Source organism: Opisthocomus hoazin, chromosome Z (genome assembly GCF_030867145.1).
Source record: "Opisthocomus hoazin isolate bOpiHoa1 chromosome Z, bOpiHoa1.hap1, whole genome shotgun sequence".
In the NCBI taxonomy this organism is placed as follows: domain Eukaryota; kingdom Metazoa; phylum Chordata; class Aves; order Opisthocomiformes; family Opisthocomidae; genus Opisthocomus; species Opisthocomus hoazin.
This window is the reverse complement of record NC_134454.1, coordinates 77,731,698-77,754,577: the sequence shown is the minus strand read 5'-3', so window position 1 is coordinate 77,754,577 and position 22,880 is coordinate 77,731,698. Positions and strand designations below refer to the sequence as shown.

General features: G+C 43.0%; 1 protein-coding gene across 1 annotated transcript in view; it reads right to left on the bottom strand.

Moving 5' to 3' along the window:
* Nucleotides 1-22,880, bottom strand: part of NPR3 (natriuretic peptide receptor 3) — a 50,255-nt gene that overhangs the window by 9,097 nt on the left and 18,278 nt on the right. Inside the window, exons 4-7 of the mRNA XM_075447185.1 lie at nt 12,306-12,441; nt 9,108-9,202; nt 3,084-3,219; nt 1,425-1,512 (exon numbers count right to left, since the gene is read on the bottom strand). Coding sequence (XP_075303300.1) covers nt 1,425-1,512; nt 3,084-3,219; nt 9,108-9,202; nt 12,306-12,441 — 455 coding nt within the window. The remainder of the gene's footprint in view (nt 1-1,424; nt 1,513-3,083; nt 3,220-9,107; nt 9,203-12,305; nt 12,442-22,880) is intronic.

Genomic DNA, 22,880 nt, shown 5'->3' with positions numbered 1-22,880 from the left:
TATCTGACAGAGCACCCACGGCTTCCTTTGGTCAATGGAGAGAAACAGCCATTTCGAAGAGGCATTCTTCTGACCTAGTTTAGCTTTTACAAGAGGATGACATGAACTAGACCCAAAAAAATGCTACTTTCTCCTCTCTGACCATAAATACAAAGACTGGGTGTTGAGCTCAGGTGTGTACATCTACTTTTACAGACACTCACCTTTGCTCAAATCTTTCCAATTCAAATCTTCATGTCAGATGGCTAAGATTTTAAGTCCTGTTCCTACAAGCATGCTTTGTATAGTTTTATATTAGCTCAGGACATGTCTTTTGCCTCATTTCTCACATACCAATCCCCTTCCAATATCAGCAATGCTAAAAAACACACCTAAAAATTATAATCTCAGATTGAGAATCTATAAAAGATGCAACAACCTCTGATGACATATAATATAAAGACAAATCTGAATTTTCTGTTTGTTCTAAAGACAGTCTTTAATCAGTCTCAGCTAACTTACCTTGTCTCAAACCCAGACAACACACTATATAAGCACTAAACACATGCAAGAACATAATCACCCCATAGGATTTCAGTTGTAAATACATGACGAATAATCCTGGTTCTGGGATCATTTGAAACCTTGGACGTGTGCTGCTGAGTTGAAGCAGATTTTGCTTGTTTCATTTTGTTAATATTTTTTTATAAACAGATATTTTTATTGGCTAGAATTATTTGATTCTTATAGGGAGAGGCTAATTCTATTGTCCTGTTTTTTCTCTTTCACAGCATAAGAGGATAAATTGTAGTTATCTATAGGGTGCTGCACGTGTATAACTAATGTATTCTGTCAGTGTAGGATCAACTCTCAAGACTTTAGATTTGCTGACTAGCAAAGTAAGAACTATTTTACTTAAACAGGAATAAAACTCTGATCACACTGCACTCTGACCTCAGCTTATTAAGTTAAATGCACAGATTTGAAATCCAAATGCTCTCGTATCAAAACAGAGATTTCTTTCTAGCTTCCAGTACAATTCCACTCGACACTCAAAAACTAAGCATGGTATCAGGCAAGTGATAGAGATCTCCTGCACGCTTACAGCCTGCACAATTGTGCTGGCAATTAGTACCAAACAAAGAGGACTTTCAATGCCAGGGCACTTTACTGACGCAACTGTAAACAACTGGACTCACTGGAATTACTTCCATGACTAAAGTTACTCAGAGATGTAAGTGGTTACAGGACGAGGCCCTGAGTCAATAAAATTGTTTGGATATACACAAAAGGATATCAAAGTGCATTCACTGTCTTTGGTGTGAATGTTACCACAGATGATTATGGTGCCTATCTGTCTCCCATGAAGGATGTGCTGTCAGGAGCTGAGACTTTTGGACGATGACTATAAAGAGTTTACAGAAATTTCAATGAATTGAACTAACCTGAAAAAGTAAAAAGCCATTAGCAATCCTGCTCCGAGCAAGGCGCCCACAACTATTCCTGTAACTGCTGATTCTCCTAGACCACCTGCTTGAAAAGGGGAAAAATAAACAGTCAGGGTTCCTATTGAGAAATATTTGCATTCACATATTGGAAAATACACACAACTAGGAAATGAGTGACCAACATCAGATAATAACTAAAGCCTTTCACAGCTCAGGGCTCCATGGGAACCTCTTCCTTGGTTCCTAGCTTCTGCACGCTTATTTTTTGTCCTTGCTTTCCTTGGGGTTAAGCAAGCCCGAGATCAGTGTCAGACGAACACACAATTCTAGAGATGTCATACACAGGAATGTTGTTAAGAAACTGGTCTGGACAGCTTCGTCTGAATCATAACACAGACTAGGATTACAATGACGCACATAATAGGAATCAGCAGTGAATAAGCCCTTAGCCATTATAACAGAAACAAACTCATTACACTTCGTTTAGCACCATACCCCTCTACCACCCAGGTTTACTAAAATGACTGTATTATTATTATCCAACAGCTGCTCTTTTTTAAAATTTTATTCTGAACCTACACTGTTTCAAGCTAAGGCCATATGTGTTTCGCCTTGCTCTAGATCTCAACAGAGGCAGAGCAGGGACACAGTGGCTGCAGGGAAGCCCAAGTAGGGACTGTCACTCTGAAAAACGCAGGGCAGCTGAAGAACAATGGCACTTTCATGTGTGTTCAGCCTACTCCCTTTTTCATGCCTACCTGGGTTTGTGCAAAGAAACACCGAAATACTAAGCAAATTAAACTGCTCCCTCCTGTTCATTTACCCTTGACCCTTTGAGGGGATTTTGTCTGCGCATTAGGATGTGTGGAAGGAAGAAGGTGCATAGCTACACCATTCTGAGAGTAAGAGGGCATGGCCTGGAAACATTGTCTACAGCACGTGTGTACACACAGGTTTTTCAGAGACTAAAGAATTCAGGCTGCAAATACCTTTTCACTGCAGGGCTAGAAGTTTGTTTCCTGTGAAATGCCAAGAGCACCCTTTGCTACTGAGGCACTTGTACCTTCCTTCCCCCATCTCCTTCCAACATCTTGCTCACTACAACCTGGTCCACATAGTCAGTATGCTGGAAAGTAAAGACACCTTCTCTGAGGAAGGTAGTCTCAGCCTTCTGGATTCACAGGTGTTGCCCCATTCCACTGACTTCACTTCTTCTGAGCCTACCAGGCCCCTTGTAGCATCTTCTCATAGCACTGAAAATCGTTCTGCACTGGAAGAACACTGTTCCCATCTGCACTGGCCTCCCCAGCTGCTAATTATCAGTATGACTATTCTCTATCTGAGTTTCAGTTGTAAGCTTAGCCACTTCTCTGGCTAAAAGAGATTTTACCTTTTAGCCCCTGCAAAGTCCTACCTAAAGCCTCCAGGGCCCTGGGCTGTGCATCACGATTACTGTCATGTTTAAGTTCAGGGAAGTGATTCAGACCACTTACTACCCACAGCTGCCAGACCTCAACTTCCCAAAGAGTCAGCAGAGAGACAATGTCTCAGCTGGACAAATGTGCTAAGCAATTTAATATGGCCTGTTGCATTGCATCACCACACCGACTCCTCTCTCTGACAGCCTGGGCAGAAGTATTAAGTCGCTGAACTTACATGATTTACACGGTGTATTGTTTGTGTGCTCTGAAACTCGGCTTTCATCTAGTCGCAGCCTGCCGTGATTCCAAGGGTATTTCACATTTGATCGAATTTCAAAACGCCCCTGCTTTCCGTAGTAGTCTCCGATCACCTATGCAAAAATAACGGAATGAAAAAATTTTCCTATCAACTTAGGGATGTAAACCAAACAGGAGAGCGGCATCACTCACTTGGACTCCTGTGGCAGGATGCTGAACCACAGAGAACCGGGCTGAAGGGGTCTGTGGGACGTTACGCAGTGCGTGCCCTGCCCCCGGGCAGGATCAGCTGAACAAAAGCATTCCTGACAGATGTTTATCTAACTTGTTCTTAAAAGCCTCCAAAGACTTAACAATTCTGTAGGCAACTATTCTGAAACTTAGCTATCACTACTCTCAGTGGTTTTTCCTAACATGTAACCTATATCTCCCTTGTTGCAATTATCCATCACTACTTATTCAACTGCCAGTGGACACAGAGACTCTTCCTTTCTGAAACACCCTTTACTTATTCACAGGCTCTTATCCGGTCTGCCCTCAGGCTTCTGTTCTATATAAACCCAGTTGATGCAACTTTTTTAACCCTCTGAATATTCTTCCTGTTCTCCCTGGGCTTTCTTCAATTGCTCCATAACTGAGTACTCACGACTGTCACCCAGCTAAGTGAAAGTGTCATTTCAAGTATGTTCTGTGCTGAGGCTCCCGACTACACACTCCAGGATGGACTTTTCAGATCTTCTGAAGAACTAAGCCAGAGTCTGTCATTCTCCACCCTGTATTTCTGCAGCTGGTAATTTATACAGAAAGGATCTTTCATGCTTACTATTCTGGTATCATGGACTATTATTTCAGACCAATTCATAAAGATACTTTGGAATTTCAGTCCTGTCCTCAAGAGTAAATCCAGGCTTTATTCAAGGTAACATAAGCTGGATCTACTGCAAAGTTGCAGGACTAAATTGTGCTAACAGTAGTACATCAATCATCTGAAAATAGTTCAAAAAAAAATCTACATGCAGTAACAAAGGCCAAATATCATGACACTAAAGTAGTCAGAAGCAATGTCAGAAGCACTTTGAAGGACATATTTGTCCTACCATGGATAAAAAACATATACTAATAAACTGGGTTTAGAATTTAAGCCACTGATAGCCTGTTCAAATCTTTCACCTAAATTTAATTTTGAAGGGAAACAGTTAAAAGATAAATATTTGCCCTGATTAGATACACAAAGGTAGATTTCACACTACATAAAGGAGCTAATTCCTCTCGCAGCAACTGGGACATAAATCCTTAGAAGAAATACTTTTTTAACATTGTTCAAAAATAAAGGTAAATTCAGTAAACTGGAAAAAGTAGAGGGAAAAAACTCAGAGATCATTTGCAGGGAGCAGACTATTCATTAAGAGGTTAATTCATCAAACAGTACTGGGAGAGTCCTCTACGATCAGGGCTTACTAAATATGAAAGCATGCAGAAAGGCTTAAGAACAACAAACAGCTACAACAAGCAGTGACCAAACAGATTCAGATCAGAAGTAGGATACAGATTTTTGAAGAGCAAGAGTGGTTAAACAGTGGAACAAACATCGAGAGAGCAAGCGAGGCAGTTCTTGTTCTTCAGTGTTTCCAAATGAAAAACAAATGAATGCCTGTTACAGTGTGAGCTTTAGTCACATGTAAAATACAGTGGTCCACACAAGGTTAAGAAACTCGCCTGCCTGTAATACAGCACAGGTCATACTAGGTAATCCGGTGTTTTCTTCTAGGTTTAAGCTCTGTGAACGGACGTGGGAAAACAGCTCTGCCCAAACACCCATTCATCTGGCTCAGTTCAGCTGAAAAACATTCTCATACTGACATAGAAAAAAACTGGCAGAATGAATAAAACAAGGCACCAAAGAAACAATGTTTTCAGAGTGAGGCATGAGGGTGGAAATGAATGTAGCAGACACAAGTAATAAGTAATCACATGTAAAATATGTGATACTGAAACTTGGTGGTACAAATTCCATGACTAGACTGCGGCTACCGATGGCTAGGGGCTGTTCAGCAGGGACAGGTGAGGAAGGAGGGATCGAGGTGTTGCCCTTTACATCAATGGAGGGCATGGATTTAGCGTGAAGAGCTGTCTCTGAAGAACAACCACAGGAAAAGCGTATGAAGAATAGAGCAGGTTGAAAGTTTATGGGTAAAAATCAGAGACAGAGGCAACAAAGGCAACCTTGTGGTTGGTGCCTACTCCAGGCCGCCTGATCCAGGGGAGCCTCCTGACAAAGCCTTCTTCCTCCAGCTACAGGAGGCATGGTGCTCGCAGGCTCTCGTCTGGCTGAGGGACTTCAACCACCCCAACATCTGCTGGAAAAGTTGCACGGCGAGCTGTAGGCAATCCAGAAGACTTCTGGAGTACATTGTGGATAACTTCTTAAGCCAGGTAATAGACAGCCCTACCAGAAATGATGGGATGCTGGACCTGATGGTCACCAATGCAAGGGAGCCAATCAATGATGTTAAGATCGGAGGCAGCCCGGGCTGCAGTCACCACACACTGGTGGAGGTCGCAGTCCTTAGGGACATGGGTCAGGCGAAGAGTCAAGTCAGGACACTGAAATTTAGGGAAGCAAACTTCCAGCTGTTCAAGGAGTCAGTCAGTAAGACCCCTTGGGAAACTGCCCTCAGGCACAAGGGATCAGAACAGAGCTGACAGATCTGTAAGAACACTTCCCATAGAGCGCAAGAGCTCTTGATCCCCAGGTGTAAGAAACTAGGAAAAGAAGGCAAGAGACTGGCATGGCTGAGTCAAGACCGGCTGGTCAAAATAAATGGCAGGAAAGAAATGCGCAGGCAATGGAAGCAGGGACAGGTGTCCTGGGAAGAGTACAGGGACAGTGCCTGGTTGTATGGGGATGGGATCAGGAGGGCCAAGGCACAGCTGGAGCTGAGCTTGGCAAGCAATGCAAAGAATAAGAAGAAGGGCTTCTACAGGTATGTCAGACAGAAAAGGAAGGTTAAAAAAAAACATACCCCTCTTGATGAGCAAGACTGCCAAACAATGGATGAGGAAAAGCCTGAGGTACTCAACAACTTTTCTGCCTCAGTCTTCACTGGCAACCTCTCTTCCCAAACCTCTTGAGTGGATGGACCTCAAGGCAGGGACTTTGCTCCCAAAGTCCCTCCCACTGTAAGAGAAGATGAGGTTTGTGACTGCCTTAGGAAACTGAACAGACTATAGGACCTGACGAGATGCATCCCAGAGTCCTGAGGGAACTGGCGGATGTAGCTGCCAAGCTGCTCTCCATGATCTCTGAAAAGTCATGGCAGTCTGGTGAAGTCTCTGGTGACTGGAGGAAGGGAAACATTGCACCCAGTTTTAAAAAGGGTAGAAAGGAGGACCCTGGGAACTACTGACCTGTCAGACTCACCTCCGTACCTCATGGAACAGATCGCCCTAGAAGGTATGCTAAGCCTTCCTACGGGGGACAGGGAGGTGATTTGAGACAACCAGCATGGCTTCACAAAGGGCAAATCCTGCCTGACCAGCCTCGTGGTCTTCTGTGATGGAGTGACTAGATCAGTGGACAAGAGGAGAGCTACGGATGTAATCTGGACTTCTGCAAGGCCTCTGACTGGTCCCCCACAACATTCTTCTCTCTCCAAATTGGAGAGCTATGGATTTGATGGGTGGACTGTTTGGTGGATGAGGAATTGGTTGGATGGTTGCATCCAGAGAGTAGTGGTCAACTTCTCAATGTCCAGATGGACATCGGTGACAAGTAGCGTCCCTCAGGGGTCCGTAGTGGGTCCAGTACTGTTAACTATCTTCATCAATGACATTGACAGTGGGATAGAGTGCACCCTCAGCAAGTTTGCAGATGACACCAAGCTGAGTGGTGCGGTCACCATGCCTGAGGGATGGGATGCCACCCAGAGGGACCTGGACAAGCTACAGAACTGGGCCCTTATGAACCTCATGAGGTTCAACAAAGCCAAGTGCAAGGTCCTGCACCTGGGTTGGGGCAACCCCCAGGATCAATACAGGCTGGGGGATGAAGGGATTGAGAGCAGCCCTGCAGAGAAGGACTTGGGGGTACTGGTGGATGAAAAGCTGGACACGAGCTGGCAAGGCGTGCTCGCAGCCCAGAAGGCCAACCATATCCCGGGCTGCATCCAGAGAATTGGGCCAGCAGGTCGAGGGACAGGATTCTACCCCACTGCTCCGCTCTGGTAAGAGCCCACCCAGAGTCCTGTATCCAGCTCTGGAGCCCTCAGCACAGGAAAGACACAGACCTGTTGGAGCAGGTCCAAAGGAGGCCACAAAAATAATCCAAGGGGTGGAACACCTCTGCTGTGAGAAAAGGCTGGGAGAGCTGGGGCTGTTCTGTCTGAAGAGAGGGCTCTAGGGAGACCTGATTGCAGCCTTTCTGTACTCAAAAGGGGCTTCTAAGAAAAAGATGGGGACAGGCTTTTTAGCAGGGCCTGTAGCGAGAGGATGAGCGGTAATGGTTTTAAACTAAAAGAGGGCAGATTTAGGCTGGATATCAAGGAGAAATTGTTTACGATGAGGGTGGTGAAACACTGGCACAGGTCACCCAGAGGGGTTGTAGCTGCCCCATCCCTGGGAAGATTCAGGGTCAGGTTGGAAAGGTCTCTGAGCACCGTGATTGAGTTGAAGATGTCCCTGCTCATTGCAGCGGGGTTGGACTAGAAGGCCTTTAAAGGTCCCTTCCAATGCAAACCACCCTATGATTCTATGAAATATGTCAATTGCATCTATATTTACACGTCTCACAAACAAAGCAGAGGGAAATTAAAATGAGCAGTATGTTAAAAGCAGAAATCAAAGAAATAAAAGATAGTATAAACTGCAAGTGAACAAGCAATGGAAGGAAGGCTAAGGGAGGGGGATTAAACTGATAAACAAGGAAGAAAGCTAATGGACTGAACAAACAGGAGAGATACAAATTGTTCAAACCAAAGTTACCCCAACCAGTTTGTACTCCTAGCTTCAATTAATGACAATTACTCCTACCCCTGGGAGTGTCTTTAGTTTACTGCTGCAGTTTTTCAGTTACTTTCACACACCAAAACACACTAGACATCCTCATGCTTTTAAAAAACCTTGAGTTTTGTCTCTGCTGCAGCGCTAACAAGAACAATATAAGCTCACCGGATTCAAATCCGCACGTGGAAATGTCCAGCTCACACTTCATGGCGCTTTACGTTTGAGCTTGATTAAATAGCAGAGGTCAGCAAAGCTTAGGTTGATGCTGACTTCACAACTAAGAGAACCTTTACACTGCAACTGGAGTTAGGGCAATGTATGAACTAATAAACTCAGTCCAGTCGTGCTATTCTCTATGTGCACCTGGTGCTGTTTCCCATAGACTGTTTTTCACAGTCTGGCTGCTTCCACTCCTGCTGCGTCCAGTGGAATAACCGAAGTGGTGTATATGGAGCCGTCTGATTAAAATGTCTCTTAAACAGTGAAAGCCAGGCACTCAGGTCTTACTGCCAGATAAGCCAGGTGAGGCAATGTCTGCACTCCTGCCTGTGGGTGACCACAGTGTAAGGTTTAAACACCTGTACTCACTGTGTTTATAGATCAAAGTAACACACATCCCTGTTGCTATAAGATTAATCTTTCTTGTTACCACTGAATAAAAGGCCCTGCTCATTTTAAACAATCATTTCTCACACTTAAAATTTATCAGTGCTTAGCTAGATTGTGAGATTTCACCTTTCAAATTTTAAAGATTCTAGCATCATGTGAAGAAAAATGTATTGTTAAAGAAGTTAAGAAAGTTTAAAAAAAACTTGGGATCACTACTTCAGGGTAATTATTTTACAGAAAGCATTTGGTCTCCACGCTGATAAGATTAAGCAATGCCATTTTAATGTGTATACTAAAGAAGCAGATGCCTCTCAAGTCAACAGATGATACCACATTACATTACACTGGCTAATTCATCAGAGGCCAACTGCAACGGTGTTTGTTTCCTTACCTCCTGTGTGCCTGCCTCTGGGTCCGTCATTCCAATCACAGAGAAATCCCCGTATCTGTCTCCATTGGCATCAATGGACACCTGCCCTGCAATGCCTAAAGAATGGCACTATTAATTAGTCAAAATACTGAGCCTTTCCAGTGAAAACACGAAAACAGTGGACAAATTTTTACACACTGATATGACAGGAAATCTCATCAGCTTCCCAGCATTTTTGTTTGCATTCCAAAAGAAACTGTAATTTCACCTCAGTGTCTGCATCCCTGAATTCTTAACATTTGTCCTTTTTAAATATCAAATGTGTGAGACTGTTTGTGGAATACATGAGAAAAATCTAATCCAGAAAGCCAGCATGGTAAAATCCATCAAACAATGCCAATTAACTATGATGAAGACAATGTAAGACTTCGCTGATAATGCTCTATCACTCCAGATATTGTCAAAGGTGATCCTGGACTGCCTGACCCCAAACGTAGCCATTTACACTAGTACAAGTCAAACAGGCATGGCTGTACGTCCATGTTACACCAACCACATGACTAGACCAGGCATAAAGCTGTAGAGAAGCAGGTTCTCAGTGACTGAACATCAGAAGGGAGCAGTCAGATATTCAGCCAGAGTATAAATTCCCCTCAACATACCTAATGATAGTAAACATGTAACAGATAAACACACCTCCATTTATCTTGGCTCTGTTGCTTTCTGATGTCAGGAATGTCTAAACTTACCATGATTTTCAAAACTGTGGTGGTCATCAAAAGATTACTGTCACGCATCTGTTTCATTATAACAATACAGTAATCAAACAATTGCCAATTTGATTACTGCAGGAAAACGGAATGGGTATAACGACCACGTGGCTGTGAAAGCAGTGGAAGAGGCCACTACAAAAAGCAGCAACACCCTTGCCTACACGGCAATTTGGATTCTGGATCTGACAGAAGGCATTAATTGGAACAGACACCTTTCTGGCCTAAGCAAGTCAAAATTAATGTTTTTGGAAGTAGGTGCTAAAATCTGCTGAAACTCAGAATTCCTACAGGTTTTTTAATGGGACAGACTCATTTTTAACTTCTCCATCTGAATCAAAACAAAGACTTTGAAATGTTGGCATTTCCTGCAATGTTCTTCCTTAAGAAACACATTTGGGAAATTTTGAAACAACGTTAATGAAGAACAACATCTGGATGAAGGTGGAGGGATTATATCTGGACTCTCTTTTGGTTCTATTATGGTTGATACCTACACACAGAAAATTTTACTATTTTTTCAGAGGAAATGCTGATGAATAGAAAATATTCTCCACAAAATGTGCCCTGCAGTCATACCAGGGTGTCTCTAACAACCCAAGCAATAAGAAATCCTTTCATCACCTCAGCCTCAGCCTTTCCTAAGCACATGATGTTGCCTATGCAGTTGTGGCTGGCAGACTGTGGACACTGCAGGAAACAGCATCTATACCCTGCTGGAGTGGCAATTAGATATCTAGATGTCAGCAGTTAAATTAACGTCATTAATGAAATTTGAGTTCTCATCATCGAGGCCTGCAAAGGTTTAAGTGAATTACAGAGCTTCAGCCCCCAGCAGAGCCCGGTGGGTGCATGCATGGACTATACTCTGTGACGCTGCGTCCGCTTCAGAGAGGTGCTTACAAGCAGAATAAAGGAACATGATTTTCCTAAAAGGACTGGCTTGCAAGACATCAGGTTAAAGGCCTCTTTCAAAATCAGTTTTGTCTTTGTAAATTGTGTCCAGCAAAGTACTGCCACAGGGAGGAGATGGCATATGACTTACACGGCGTTTTGTCCTTTTCAGCTGCACCCTCACAGCTCAACATATTCAGAACAGCTGTGACAGGTTTGCCAGCAACTGCAAACTGGTTTTCACAAGTGTGGAAAGAGTACATTTTTGCCGCCTGGCTGGTTTTACAAGTAAGGTGTGAGAATCAACCATGTAATCTACATGGAGCACACAGTACTATAGCAGACTTGCAAGGACAGACGAGCTGGTAGCTTCCTGGTGCAGAGAAAGAGGTGTAGAGAAAACACAGCCAGGCTGTGCTGGGGCATCTGTCCATACACAGGATAACCAGTGAGGCAAATCCTTAAGACACCAGATTCCCTCTGCTAAAACAGTGTGTTTTGGGAAGCCACAGATGTGAAGAGAGGTAGTGGGACAGAAAGCACAATCTCCAGCTCATGCAGGGTTCTTTACAGGATGACTACAACCAGCACAACTTAGAGCAATCCCTGTGTTGCCTTAGGATGCCCTGTGCACCCTTTTGCCTTGTGTTCAGGCCACAATTTGAGAACAGAAAAGAAGTGTGGAGCTGCTGCCCCTCTTGCCTCCCTCTGCTTTGTCCAGCATGCTCCTAGAGCAGAGAACCCAGCCACTGAGGTTCTTCGTACACATCCAAATTAATCATTTGCTTCTTATCTAGAGGAAATGCTTCCTTCTCTTAGGCATTTCCATAGGTAATTTTGCCAATCCTACACCAAAAGATTGGGAGTATTTTAAGAGATGGATGGGAATATTCTAAGAGATGACAGACTAATCCAATAATCCTCAGTTTCTTTCTTAAGATCCCTATCTGGCATAAACACTCGCATGACTTTGCATCAGCAGGGTGACACACAAGTGCCAGTTGCACTGGGAACTGCAACCTACAGGATTAGGCAAGGCACAGAGCCGTTCAGCTGGTGCCTCTGAGAGAACACGCATGGCTCCTGAAAGGAGGCTGGGGGGAAATTCTTCCAAGGCCTGAAGGAGCCCCATCAAGGAACAAAGAAAAACCTGGCACCTGTTTGCTTCTATCCATTCCCAAGCTTTTACGATAAAAAAGTCAAATGGAAAAAATGAGGCAATCTCAGGGCTAACAGATGCACATGAGTAAAGCGAGCAGCTGTAATCTTTTCAAAAACAGAGACGGAACCTGATAAAATTATTGGTATTTCTTTACAGCATCAGTGAGGGTCATTAAATTGTTAGGAGTTTTCTGAGCTGAACAAGACCTCAAGCGTTGGTGTAAAAAATAGTCACACTGGTGAGGTATGCCAGCCAGCCTCAGATATGTATATGGTTTCATATGGTTATTTTCTTCTCATTTAAGAGTGGAATAGGCATGGGTCCTTGTTCCACACACAAAGAACACCTCATTTTTTTTGACTGTGAAAGCGGGAATTCCATATTGACTCTTACCTTCATATGTTCTGTTCCGTGTTTGCTGAACAATTTTTTCCCCATCTTTCTTACTGAAACCAAACTTCAGGACTTCCTGTAAAGCTAGAGCATAAAGAAGAATAGCATCATGGAATCCTTCCACAAACATGTTCACCTAAAAAAAAAACAAACAGAAAAAAAAGCAATGGCAACTGACACACAAAAAACTTTTCTTCCCTATGGAATTGATTAACTAAAGGGAATCTCTAAATTAATCAAAATGACTAATTCAGTGGGTTGTTTTCTCAACTGCAGGAACACAAAGGAATGTGTCTTAAAAAAAATCAGAGGGAAAATGGCAACTTTTGACCCATTTTTAAAAACAGTTAACCACTATCCGCTATTCTGAACATTCAAATCACACTTTAATGTTGTGTCTGAATAGCTCTGAAGATAGGGGAGAAATCTGCAGATCACCGTTCCCATGCCCAGACGCACAAATTCTGCAGCTGACCATGTGAGATTATGAAAGGTGCTGAGCACCCTCATCCCACAGCACCACTATGTCCTCCTCCCCCTACACAGAGGACTTAGCACCTCTCAGGACTGGGAAGTATGTTCTGCCATCATTTTTTTTGGAGAGTATAACTGGTGGATTTGCTTGTTTAATGATTACCACTTCCATTTCTGGCCCTTGTTCAGCTGAGCATCTCTCTACTAGCAAATGAGCAACAGAGGAAACTACTTACCCTCTACAGTAATGCACTCTCTGGACCTGCCAGGAGACCACTTTCCTGTCCTTTACAGTTTTTTCAGTAAGTGACATGAAATGAATGAAATATTGCTTTCTAGCCCTAATACAAAAGAAGACTGCTGCCAACTAGCTCTGCCTCCCACAGATCTATGCAGGCAACCTACAGCTTTTGGTCTGTATCACTGTGAGTAACAACAACAGCAAAAGGCAGAGTGCTGCAGAAACATTACAGGTTTGCTCACAGGAGCCTGATGTGCTTCCGTGATGAAGCAATAACTATTTTAGGAGCTGAGTTCAGATGGATATCCATCAACAGAAGCAGACACACATGGCCTCAGCAGCACAGGTATTCCTCTTCTCTAAGCAGCAACCCACTTCTCAGCAGGGCAGTGCACTTTAGCTTGATGCACAACAATAATGTTTTCAGCTGCAAGAAGAATGTTCCCATTCACTCACAATTTCATTACAATGGAAAAGTTTCTGACATTCTAGCAAAGGTGTAATCAACAATTATACCACATTAGGGGGGTCTCTTACTGCCATTTCCAGTGAACAACGCATCTCTACAAATACTATTCTGGATAGAAACAACATTTAGCTTATCTTCAGTGTGGCTAAACAATTTAAAATGTTGGTAAATAAAGTGCTACTCAAACTCTCACAGTTTTAGCTGTTCATTTAAAATGTTAGAAGATAAAAGCATGCAGCCAGTTAAGTAAATAACTGTTTCATAGATAAAAAGCATTACATAGTTGATTGGCTAAGCTGAACTACCCAAGCCCTTGATAATGTAATTACATGAAAGACATTCCTTCACTCTTACACCAGCTGCCAACAGTAAAGAGAATTTCAGAATTATTTACTGATAGTACAAAAGTTTACATTGCTCTGACATCTGAAAATGGACTTCTCGATAACTCCAGCCTATGTTTCGTCAAGAAAATGCACCACCAGTTTAGCCCACAGTGCTACAGAAGGTGCAGAACAGCTCAGCTCAGTCTGACAGCCAAAGACTAAAAGGCAGCCACAGCTATTTTGACCTGAAGAGAAAGCATGGAAGAGGTGAAAGTCAGGCTTTTGGTAGAGCAACAAGAGCTGATGGACAGAGTGCACACTAGGACAGGCTTTGCCAGCAGGGGGGTTTAATTTTTCATGATTTAAAAAACAAATCCAAACCAAGAAACCACAAAGCTTGACAACCGCTTTATGTGCCAGCATTAGAGTCCAAGTGGCCAGTGGATGATCAAACATGGGCTTTCTTGATGTGACACTCATTCTCTCAGTAGAGAAATGAGTCTATAGTTGCTTTACCTCCCTGCTGGTTGATTTACAGCTTGTGGCTGGCGTTTGTTTCAAGGAAAGCTATTTGTCACTTCCATTGTCCACAGCAAAGACCTCTCAGTGTAACACAGCAACCCTCAAAATCCATTTTGTCAGCTAATTTGCTCAACCTGTAATCTACCCATGCCAACAGCCTGAAAACCTTCCTGTAGACACTGCAGATTTGCTAGATAAGGCCTGTCAAAACTCACTTGGCAGTTTGGGAGGTTACTGCTGCAGCCCCCTGCCTTGCCTTTTAGCCAAAAGCCCTGATATTACATAGGAAAAATCACATTAGAAAATCATCAGAAGACCTTCTGTGCCACCTCTCAGTTCCCCATGCACAAACCCCAGCATTTTATCTTACATTGTCAAGGAAGGTGAAACTGCTGGAAATTTGTGCCATTTCAAATCTTCTTCTAGAAGAGCAATATTTACTGTTTGCAGGTGAGACCGCACCTACACTTCCCAGCCAAACCATATGTTGGGCACACTGGCTACTTATTACACTATTCCAGGAATGTGTTCAAGCACCAGTTCTTGAAATAGGATACAGGATGACATGCAGGGCATAAAGTTTTCCTGTATGTCATCTTGCTCAATCATTGAGAAGTTGCCATGATTCTACACAGAGAATGGGTTGCATGATGTGCAGGACTGCTCTAGCCTAGAAAGGAGAAAACATCGGAGATGGGAGGAATATTACAACGCAAAGTAATGGCTGCAGGTAATTCTGAAGGGATTGCTCTTTTCCATAGTCCGTTTGCCACCTGTGGAGAGCTCACTCAGGTTCACTTTGCAGCCCTGTTGCCTCTGACTGTCTACAACAGATTCTCTGAGCAAAAAGAGCACAAATTTTGTTCCATCCGATACCACTCCTAACTTACTAGAACAGTGTCCCACGCCATACAGACCTAGCACTTCCTTCTGGTTAACGTCAACTCTGTTAATGATACCTCATGGGTTTGAAGGATTGTCTTAATTCTTCTTTTTTGATTATTTAATATAGCTTCTGTTCTACTTTCAGTCCTATTAGAAATGACGAAACAGCCACCTATCAGAAATGGTGAAACAGACTGACACCAATTTTTCTCAACAATTTTTACATTTTAACCTGTGTTTATTTGAATTTTAGAGTATCTGACAGTAAGAATAAATAATACTTACAAAAACCCCTCATCCTTCCTTTGCTGCAGGAAAAGGGTTAAAAAGGGCTAAAAGAAGTATATGTTCCATGACTGTGTCAAACAGGGACCAGAGTAAATGTGAACATGTCTACACAGGTTGCTTGAAGGTCTCCATGGTGATTAATAATGTATGGTTCAACATTAGACAGCCCTCAGGAAAAAACTAGATAAGATTATAAAAGCTATTAATGCTCTACTAATCTTGTAGGTAATTAACAGTTCTTTCATTTGAGCTCTAACAAAAAGGTGAAATTTTTGATTATAGTATTTTCTGTTTTGATTTATGCCATTTTTTTTTAATTACAGGTGCGAGCTGAGCTCCAAATGCTGTGATTATAATTTGCATATCAGGTCTACTAAAACATTGCTGTCCCTGACCTGTACTGCACAGCAGGGCCATCCCCCAACCTGTGCCATCAGCAATGCGAGTGACAGCAGAGAAGCTGCCAGGTTTGCTGAACATCTTCAGAGACTGCAATACAAACACATAGAAACACCCTTGCTGCCATAGCTTCCATATTACTTTTAAATCCTATTCAAAGTACCATGTAACCAAAAAGCAGGTAAACTAACTGCATAGGTGGATGAGATAAGCATACATTTGTGTCTTTTATTTTCCTACCTTTCTACTCTAATTAACCATCTTCCAACAGAAAAAAAAAACCCTCTCCATGGAAATCAGATTAATAAATTTTACACAGTTTAAAGTTATAATTCCCCAAGCAGCTGTAGTGTGACCACACTATTCACATATACCAAGGTGTTAACAGCATACACAGCAATGCAAAATACTACTGACGTGGAAGACAGCCAAGCTACAGCTATGCAGGACCCATAAATTTCCATATCCTGCCCACTGACTATTAAGCAAGCTTATTCTCTTCCATCTGGAACTGCCCAGCTCTGAATCACAGCAATTACGGCAATTCATACCACTTCAGTGCTAGGTGGGGAGAGTCACCATTACTTTTTCTCTATTGCAAAAGCAAACAGCTAGTGTTCCGCAAACTGGGTTTCTGCACCTACTTCCCAGTACATTCACAGTGATTTTCAAGTTGTCAAACTATAGTTTCATGCAAAATCAGAGGACCCTGGGGGATTGCATAGGGTATGCTCAAACTTGTTGCAAAAATCTTACCAATTTACACACTTGACATAATGCTTATGTGAGCTAACACCCACTGAAAGTCCACTGTTATTTCACCCTCTTTTGGGCTAGTCCAGAAGGAAGAAACTTTAGGCAATCAAGCATCGAAGTTTAATGCTACGATCACATGGAGCTCAACTAACCTCAGTATTATGAACACTGTAAACAGACCCTCATTAATTTTATCAATACTGTGTTATACTATAAAATTGTAGCATGACACAGTAAAAATACAGCAACAAAGTTCAAATACAGCAACTATAATTCAAGTATGTATACACTATGATGTATTTCAAGCCAATCTCATGCCAAGTTGGTTCATCTACCCCATCACTCTGGATTGCTGCGGTATGGCAACTCATGTTATAGTTGAGGTAGATGTTTTCCTACTATCTGACTCTGTTTCAATATATCTCAGAAGAATAGCCTTTTTCTAAGCAGCTGTAATTTAACTCTCAGTTCTCTGTTTTTAATCCTTATTCATCAAGCCAGTTATAATTACAGTCCTCCCTTTACGAGCTTTTCCAAGAACCCTTGACGTAGCTAACTTTTTCACATGCATTTCTTGGCCTGTATCTTTGGTTGTCTTCTGTCGATTGACTTACTATCCAGCAATATACTCTTCACTTAACTTTGGAGCAGGGATTTTTTGACACCATTTGCTGATGTTACACACTCCCATTCAGGACATCGCCACTGCTGATGCCGTTCTTACAACCACTCCTCTATGTTCCTGGGATGCCCAGGGGCCCTCAACAGTTCTTTGATGAGTTTCTATGCCCTTGTTCCGAGCTGCACAAATCCAGAAAAAGGTGCTCATGATCCCCATACAGTAGATAACAGAGTAGATTCAACTGATCGGGTTTTTCTTTGTTTTGTTTCTTTTTCAAAGGTAATATATGATTGTTACAATCTGATTTTCTGCTAAACTTTCAGTTTGCATAAGCTAAGTGAGAAACTCTGGGTGGAAGTGAGATGTAGATTGAGAAAGTGAAGCCAAGGGAAGAACAGCCTTACATCTGAGCATTATCTGCAAATAGGCGAGGTGCATTTCAAACCAGTAATGCCGTGTGCAGTTTCTGCTTTGCAGTTACTTATTAGTCCTACTGCCATATCACTACCGCATATGATCCGGCATGTTACCCTCATAACAGGATTGCACAGCTCTCATTGACTTACTGTCCAGCTCCCCAGATACTCATGTGATTGCTTGATGCCACTATGCAAGAGAAAATCACAGAGTTCCTAAATCTGACCTACGGATAACAGCTACTCCCATGCACAGAGATTAGGATTTCAAGGACTACCAAGTATAAAAAATGCAAAGCCACAGGGTTCACCCATAGCCAGCAGTCATTAACAGCATGGCTCAGGGTGCCTACAGACATGGGTACCTGACCCAAACTGTTCCCACACAGATCTCATCACTGTGAAACCAACTCAGCAGCTGGAAAGGAGCATAAAGCTGCAAAACAGTTTATCAAAGCTGTATGTTTAGATGCCTAATACTAAAAATACCGCCTGGTCGCTTGGACAACCAGACCACTTCCCTAACCGAGTTGGACTTTAGTGGTCCAAAGAAATATGAAGGGAAAGAGAAAAATAATAGAAACACATACCTTCTTCGGAGAAGACCACTTCCTCAGTATTTAATTCACAACTGAAAAAGAACTTCATGGCATTATGCCAAATTCTGGGCAACGCAGCTGTAGCCAAGGACTGCCTCTCACTATATTCACTGATATCAACTCTATAGATACATAAATATGTAAGCTGGCACCTGATCAAGAATACACAAGGCCAGAGCCCAGGACGTGGTTTTCTAAATGACAGAAACCTGTCCCAAATCTCATTTATTATTTGGGGCTGGAACCCACATCTCTCTCTAGAAAAAGTGAATGAGCATTCCCCAGTGTAAGGAGATGTCACATAACAATAAAACCTTGTGCATATTTAAGAGACATTTACTAAAACACCGTTGCATCCATTTCATCTTTCACAGGGAGATCGCATGTATGAGACTTTTCTTATAGGGCAGCATGTGACTTCATTATGTGAATTCCACAAACTGCAGCTTACACTCTGCTTTAAAATTACAGCTTAACAAATCAGCACCACAGTCGAACAAGACATCACTCCCCTTTAACTTTAAGGAGGCTTTTACCAACAAGTCTGGCTGCTTGTCTCCATCTCCTCGCCAGTATATACCCGTACAGCAGTAATGCTGAGCGCAGAGGAGATGGAGACATGCACCTCTGCCTAACCACTCAGCACACCAGGCGATGTGGCCCCACTGTGAGGACTTTGCAATTCAGTGCAGGCTGAGAGCAGGCATAGATAGAAAAACCAGGGTGATGATTATGCCTGGGGAGCAATCAGCTGTCACAGCCCATCAGCTGCCCACCACCATCACGAAACAGCCTATAAGCACCATTTGAGAGATGACATGTACAGAAAGATCCCCACTTTTATGGCACTTTCTGTTTGATTTGGACACAAAGATGCTCTGCTGCAGCTAAGCCCTTTTCCTTCAGGATGAGACCATGTCCTTGCCTGCCTGCACTGTTCAGCCATGCATCTGACCAGCTGGTACAAGAGCTGATATGCACCCTGGGCATGTCAAATGATTGCTACCCTTGCTCCACCTACACAAAAGGATGCTTACTTCAGCAGGACTGAAATACCACCAGCGACAAATTTCCATCCACTTTAAAGCCAGCTGTGGACAAGAAGGTCTGCTGAAATAAAAGAAATTAACAACAAGAAAATATAAGTAAATTAACAACCAATATCTGGGATTTACTTTAAAAAGGCTGCCAACTTCAGGGAGTTAAGGGATTTTGTAGGTGAAGGTTATTTTCTTGATAGGGAAAGAAAACTAAGCACAAAGCCAGCTCCTTTGCTCCTGTATCTCATCCTTATTCTTCATGCTCTCTTCCTTGTCTTTCTTAATATCCCATTCTGGAAAAACTTGTAGATTTACTCACTGTCATCTGGCTGGGGCAGCCACAAGTTGCTCTTTTGTCTCAATGGTGAATTGAAGCAGAAATCTATTCAGTCCCAGTCCACAGGGGAGCTGTGCTGTGAAACGCCAGCTAAAACACGACAGGGCACAGCGACAACTGAGATGCAAGGGCACGGAGGAACTCTTCCACCCCTTCCAGCCTGCTAGAGCTGCTCATTCCTTGTTTGTTTATTGCTTGCAACCCTCTCCTACGATTATCTAGAAAAGAGCTTTAAATCCCCAGTGCCTGCTGCCAACAGGCCAGGCACAAAACTTCCAACAACCAGCTCCCTCCACTAAACACAGCCACGGGAATCTCCACCTCAGCAGATTTAGATCCTTACCCACAGTCAGCTCACACCAAGGGGCTCCTACTGTCGCTGATTTCCATGAACTTAGGACCAAACCCACGGCGTGACACCACCGGGTCTCAGACTCCCCCTGGACCTCCGATGGCATGGCCAAAGCAGGAGGGAGGTGAGAGGAAAACCGCCCCGCTCCAGGAAGGGGGAGCACCTCCGGAACCAGAGCTTACTGCAGCAAACCTGTGTGGGATTTATTCCTGGCTCTATCCAACGTGCTCACTGATTCCTTCTGCAAGTTAGCACCAGCCAGTTTACCCCTCTGTTGTTCTGGTTTCTATATATCGTTTTATTACTGGTCTCACAAGAGTGCAACTGAAGTAGCTACAGAGCAGCACAATTTTGTACCAGAAGTGAACTACCTACAGAACAATCACTTAGGGGAATTCTTCCTTTATGTATACTTTACACACACACTATTCACATATGTAATTTAGCTCTGAAGGCTCCCGGCCACCTATCAAGCGAAAGGAGAGAACCAGAGAATGCATTTCTGTGCTCCTGCGGCTAAGATAAAATCCACCTCCCTGTGTTCATAATATATCTCTAACTCCAGATAAACAACCATTGCAAAGGACCTCTCTAGCACCCAGCACTGTATTATCATTGCTTGAATACCAAAGGGTTCTTAACAGTAAAAGGTATAGCTGTCATTTAAAAATCAACCATTTTACATTTTTAGGATTTCCTGCTTTCTAACAAACTACGTGGTCATTCGTGCGACAAGTTACAAACGTATCTTCAGAAATCATACCTCTGGTCACAGTAGCAAAACACGAGAGATGTTAAAGAAGTTACTATTTTCAGCTGAACGCACAGAGAAATTAAAATATGCTTATTTTAAGTAGGTTTTTCTAAGGACCCCATTGGTAGTCTGATGATAACTCGTTATACAGTTGTAATGAATGCTTACATTTTAAGTTAGTGTTATGCAACCGCTGGGACATTTTAATTGCAGATAAACACATAGTAACCAAAAAAACCACCAGTCCTTTTATTAGATATTAAGTTTTAAATGTCAGTGAGCAAGTTTGTTTTTCAAGCAGGAACACATTTGAGTTTTCAGGATGACAGAGTCACTCATCTGAAAAAATCAGTTCCACTTGCTAAAATAAGCTAACTGGTTTCAATAAATGCAGAGCTAGGACAAACAGGAAGGACATTTTTTGTTAAATGTTTATCCTTTTACAATGTGCAATTGTTTTGGGTTCTGGATTTCTAACATTATCACCAAACCACAAAAATCATGGAAATATTTTATTTTCTATACGAAAAACTCTCAAGACCACAACAGTTCCCATGCAAAACTCAGAAAAAAATCACTATATCACCGTTGAGAAAAATCGCATGTTCAGACTGAATTTACCTGTGCTACACTAGCTGATGAATCAATAGTATAAGGCTGGGCTGCTCAAATCTTTGATGGGGTAAAAAGCCACACAGGGTTGTCATGAGTGTCTGCTCAGCAAGCTGTGAAAGGACCATCGTATTTCTGCTTTGCAGCAGGTTAGCAAAGGATACCCAGCAGAGCGTTTCTTATAAATACAGTCTTAAGGGCTGGATAAACACAGATGATTTAGGCACAGCCAAAAGTGGTGCTTAGCTTAAAAGTATGCTCGGAGCTGGGATTAGTCATCTAAGCTCCTTATTCAGTACCAGGCAAAAATGAGGCACACAAACCCAGGATTCATAAGCACCAGCACCAGGCCTCACCCTTGCCAGCAGAGGAGGTGAAGAATGAAGGATGGATGTGACCCCGTTACACTCACACAGGCAGGTAACAAAATCCCCACTGCATGGAGACGCAGTCAAGTCTTTACAAAAACCCCCACAGGCAGCCAGTCAGCCAATCCTTTCAAATCCCCTGCCCCTTTCATCTAAAAGCCCCAAACTACCACTGCTGTGCTAGCATGAGAGAAATTCAGAATCAAATCCCTGCTTTGAGGTAATCTGAACTCCACCCTTCCCTGCCCTGTCTGCAGGGCATCCTCGGGTCGGAGCTGAAACCCAGGTGCTGGGGGAGAGTGATAACCTGCTAGCACCCGGAGCACCCCTGGGCTGTGAGCAAATAATTTGCCACAAAAGCCCACCTGAGGCTGAGGTTGCCATGACAAATGATCCTTTTATTAAATACCTGGTTAAATGGGCACACAAACTTGTAAACCTTAACGGCATGGAACTAATGCAAACCCTCAGGCTGCTATTAATCATGCTTCCATTCCAAATAATTTAAAAACTAATGACTTGGTTTTGTTATTTTCCTTCAGATACTGGGTATCTAATGGAAGGTGTTCAGCTGGCTGATTAACTATCCCTCGCTGGCATACCTGTGAGGATCCCACTAGCTTGGGAAAGGAGAGGTACACCAGCTACCTCAGAAGATATTTATGTGTACCCGTCAGTAAGCAGTAACGTTCCAGCTACACACCTGGAACGTGTTCTCCCACCCTCCAGCAGCAGCACGGTAGTTAACTCAAAATTCGAGGATTTACAGCCCCTCCAAAAGGCTAAAACCTCACTCTTGTTTCTTGCTGCCTTATTGACTGTCCAGTCCCTGAGATCCTGCTTGAGTCTGCTTTCTAAGGTATTCTGCAGTCAGCAGTCTGGTGGGCTAAATGGATGCATTGTACAAATGTGTGTCCCACCAAATGTAAATGTCCTCCTGCCTACTCAATGTTGCCTTGCTCCTGGTCACCAAGCGAAGGGCGCTCAGAGCTCCTCACCTACCCTCACCCCATTGTCCCGCGCCCCTTTCTCATGCCCCTCTTATTCATTTGCTCTGGGCCACAGATAGTCCTTGATATATTAATTCTTCTCAGAATGGACTAAACATTTTCATT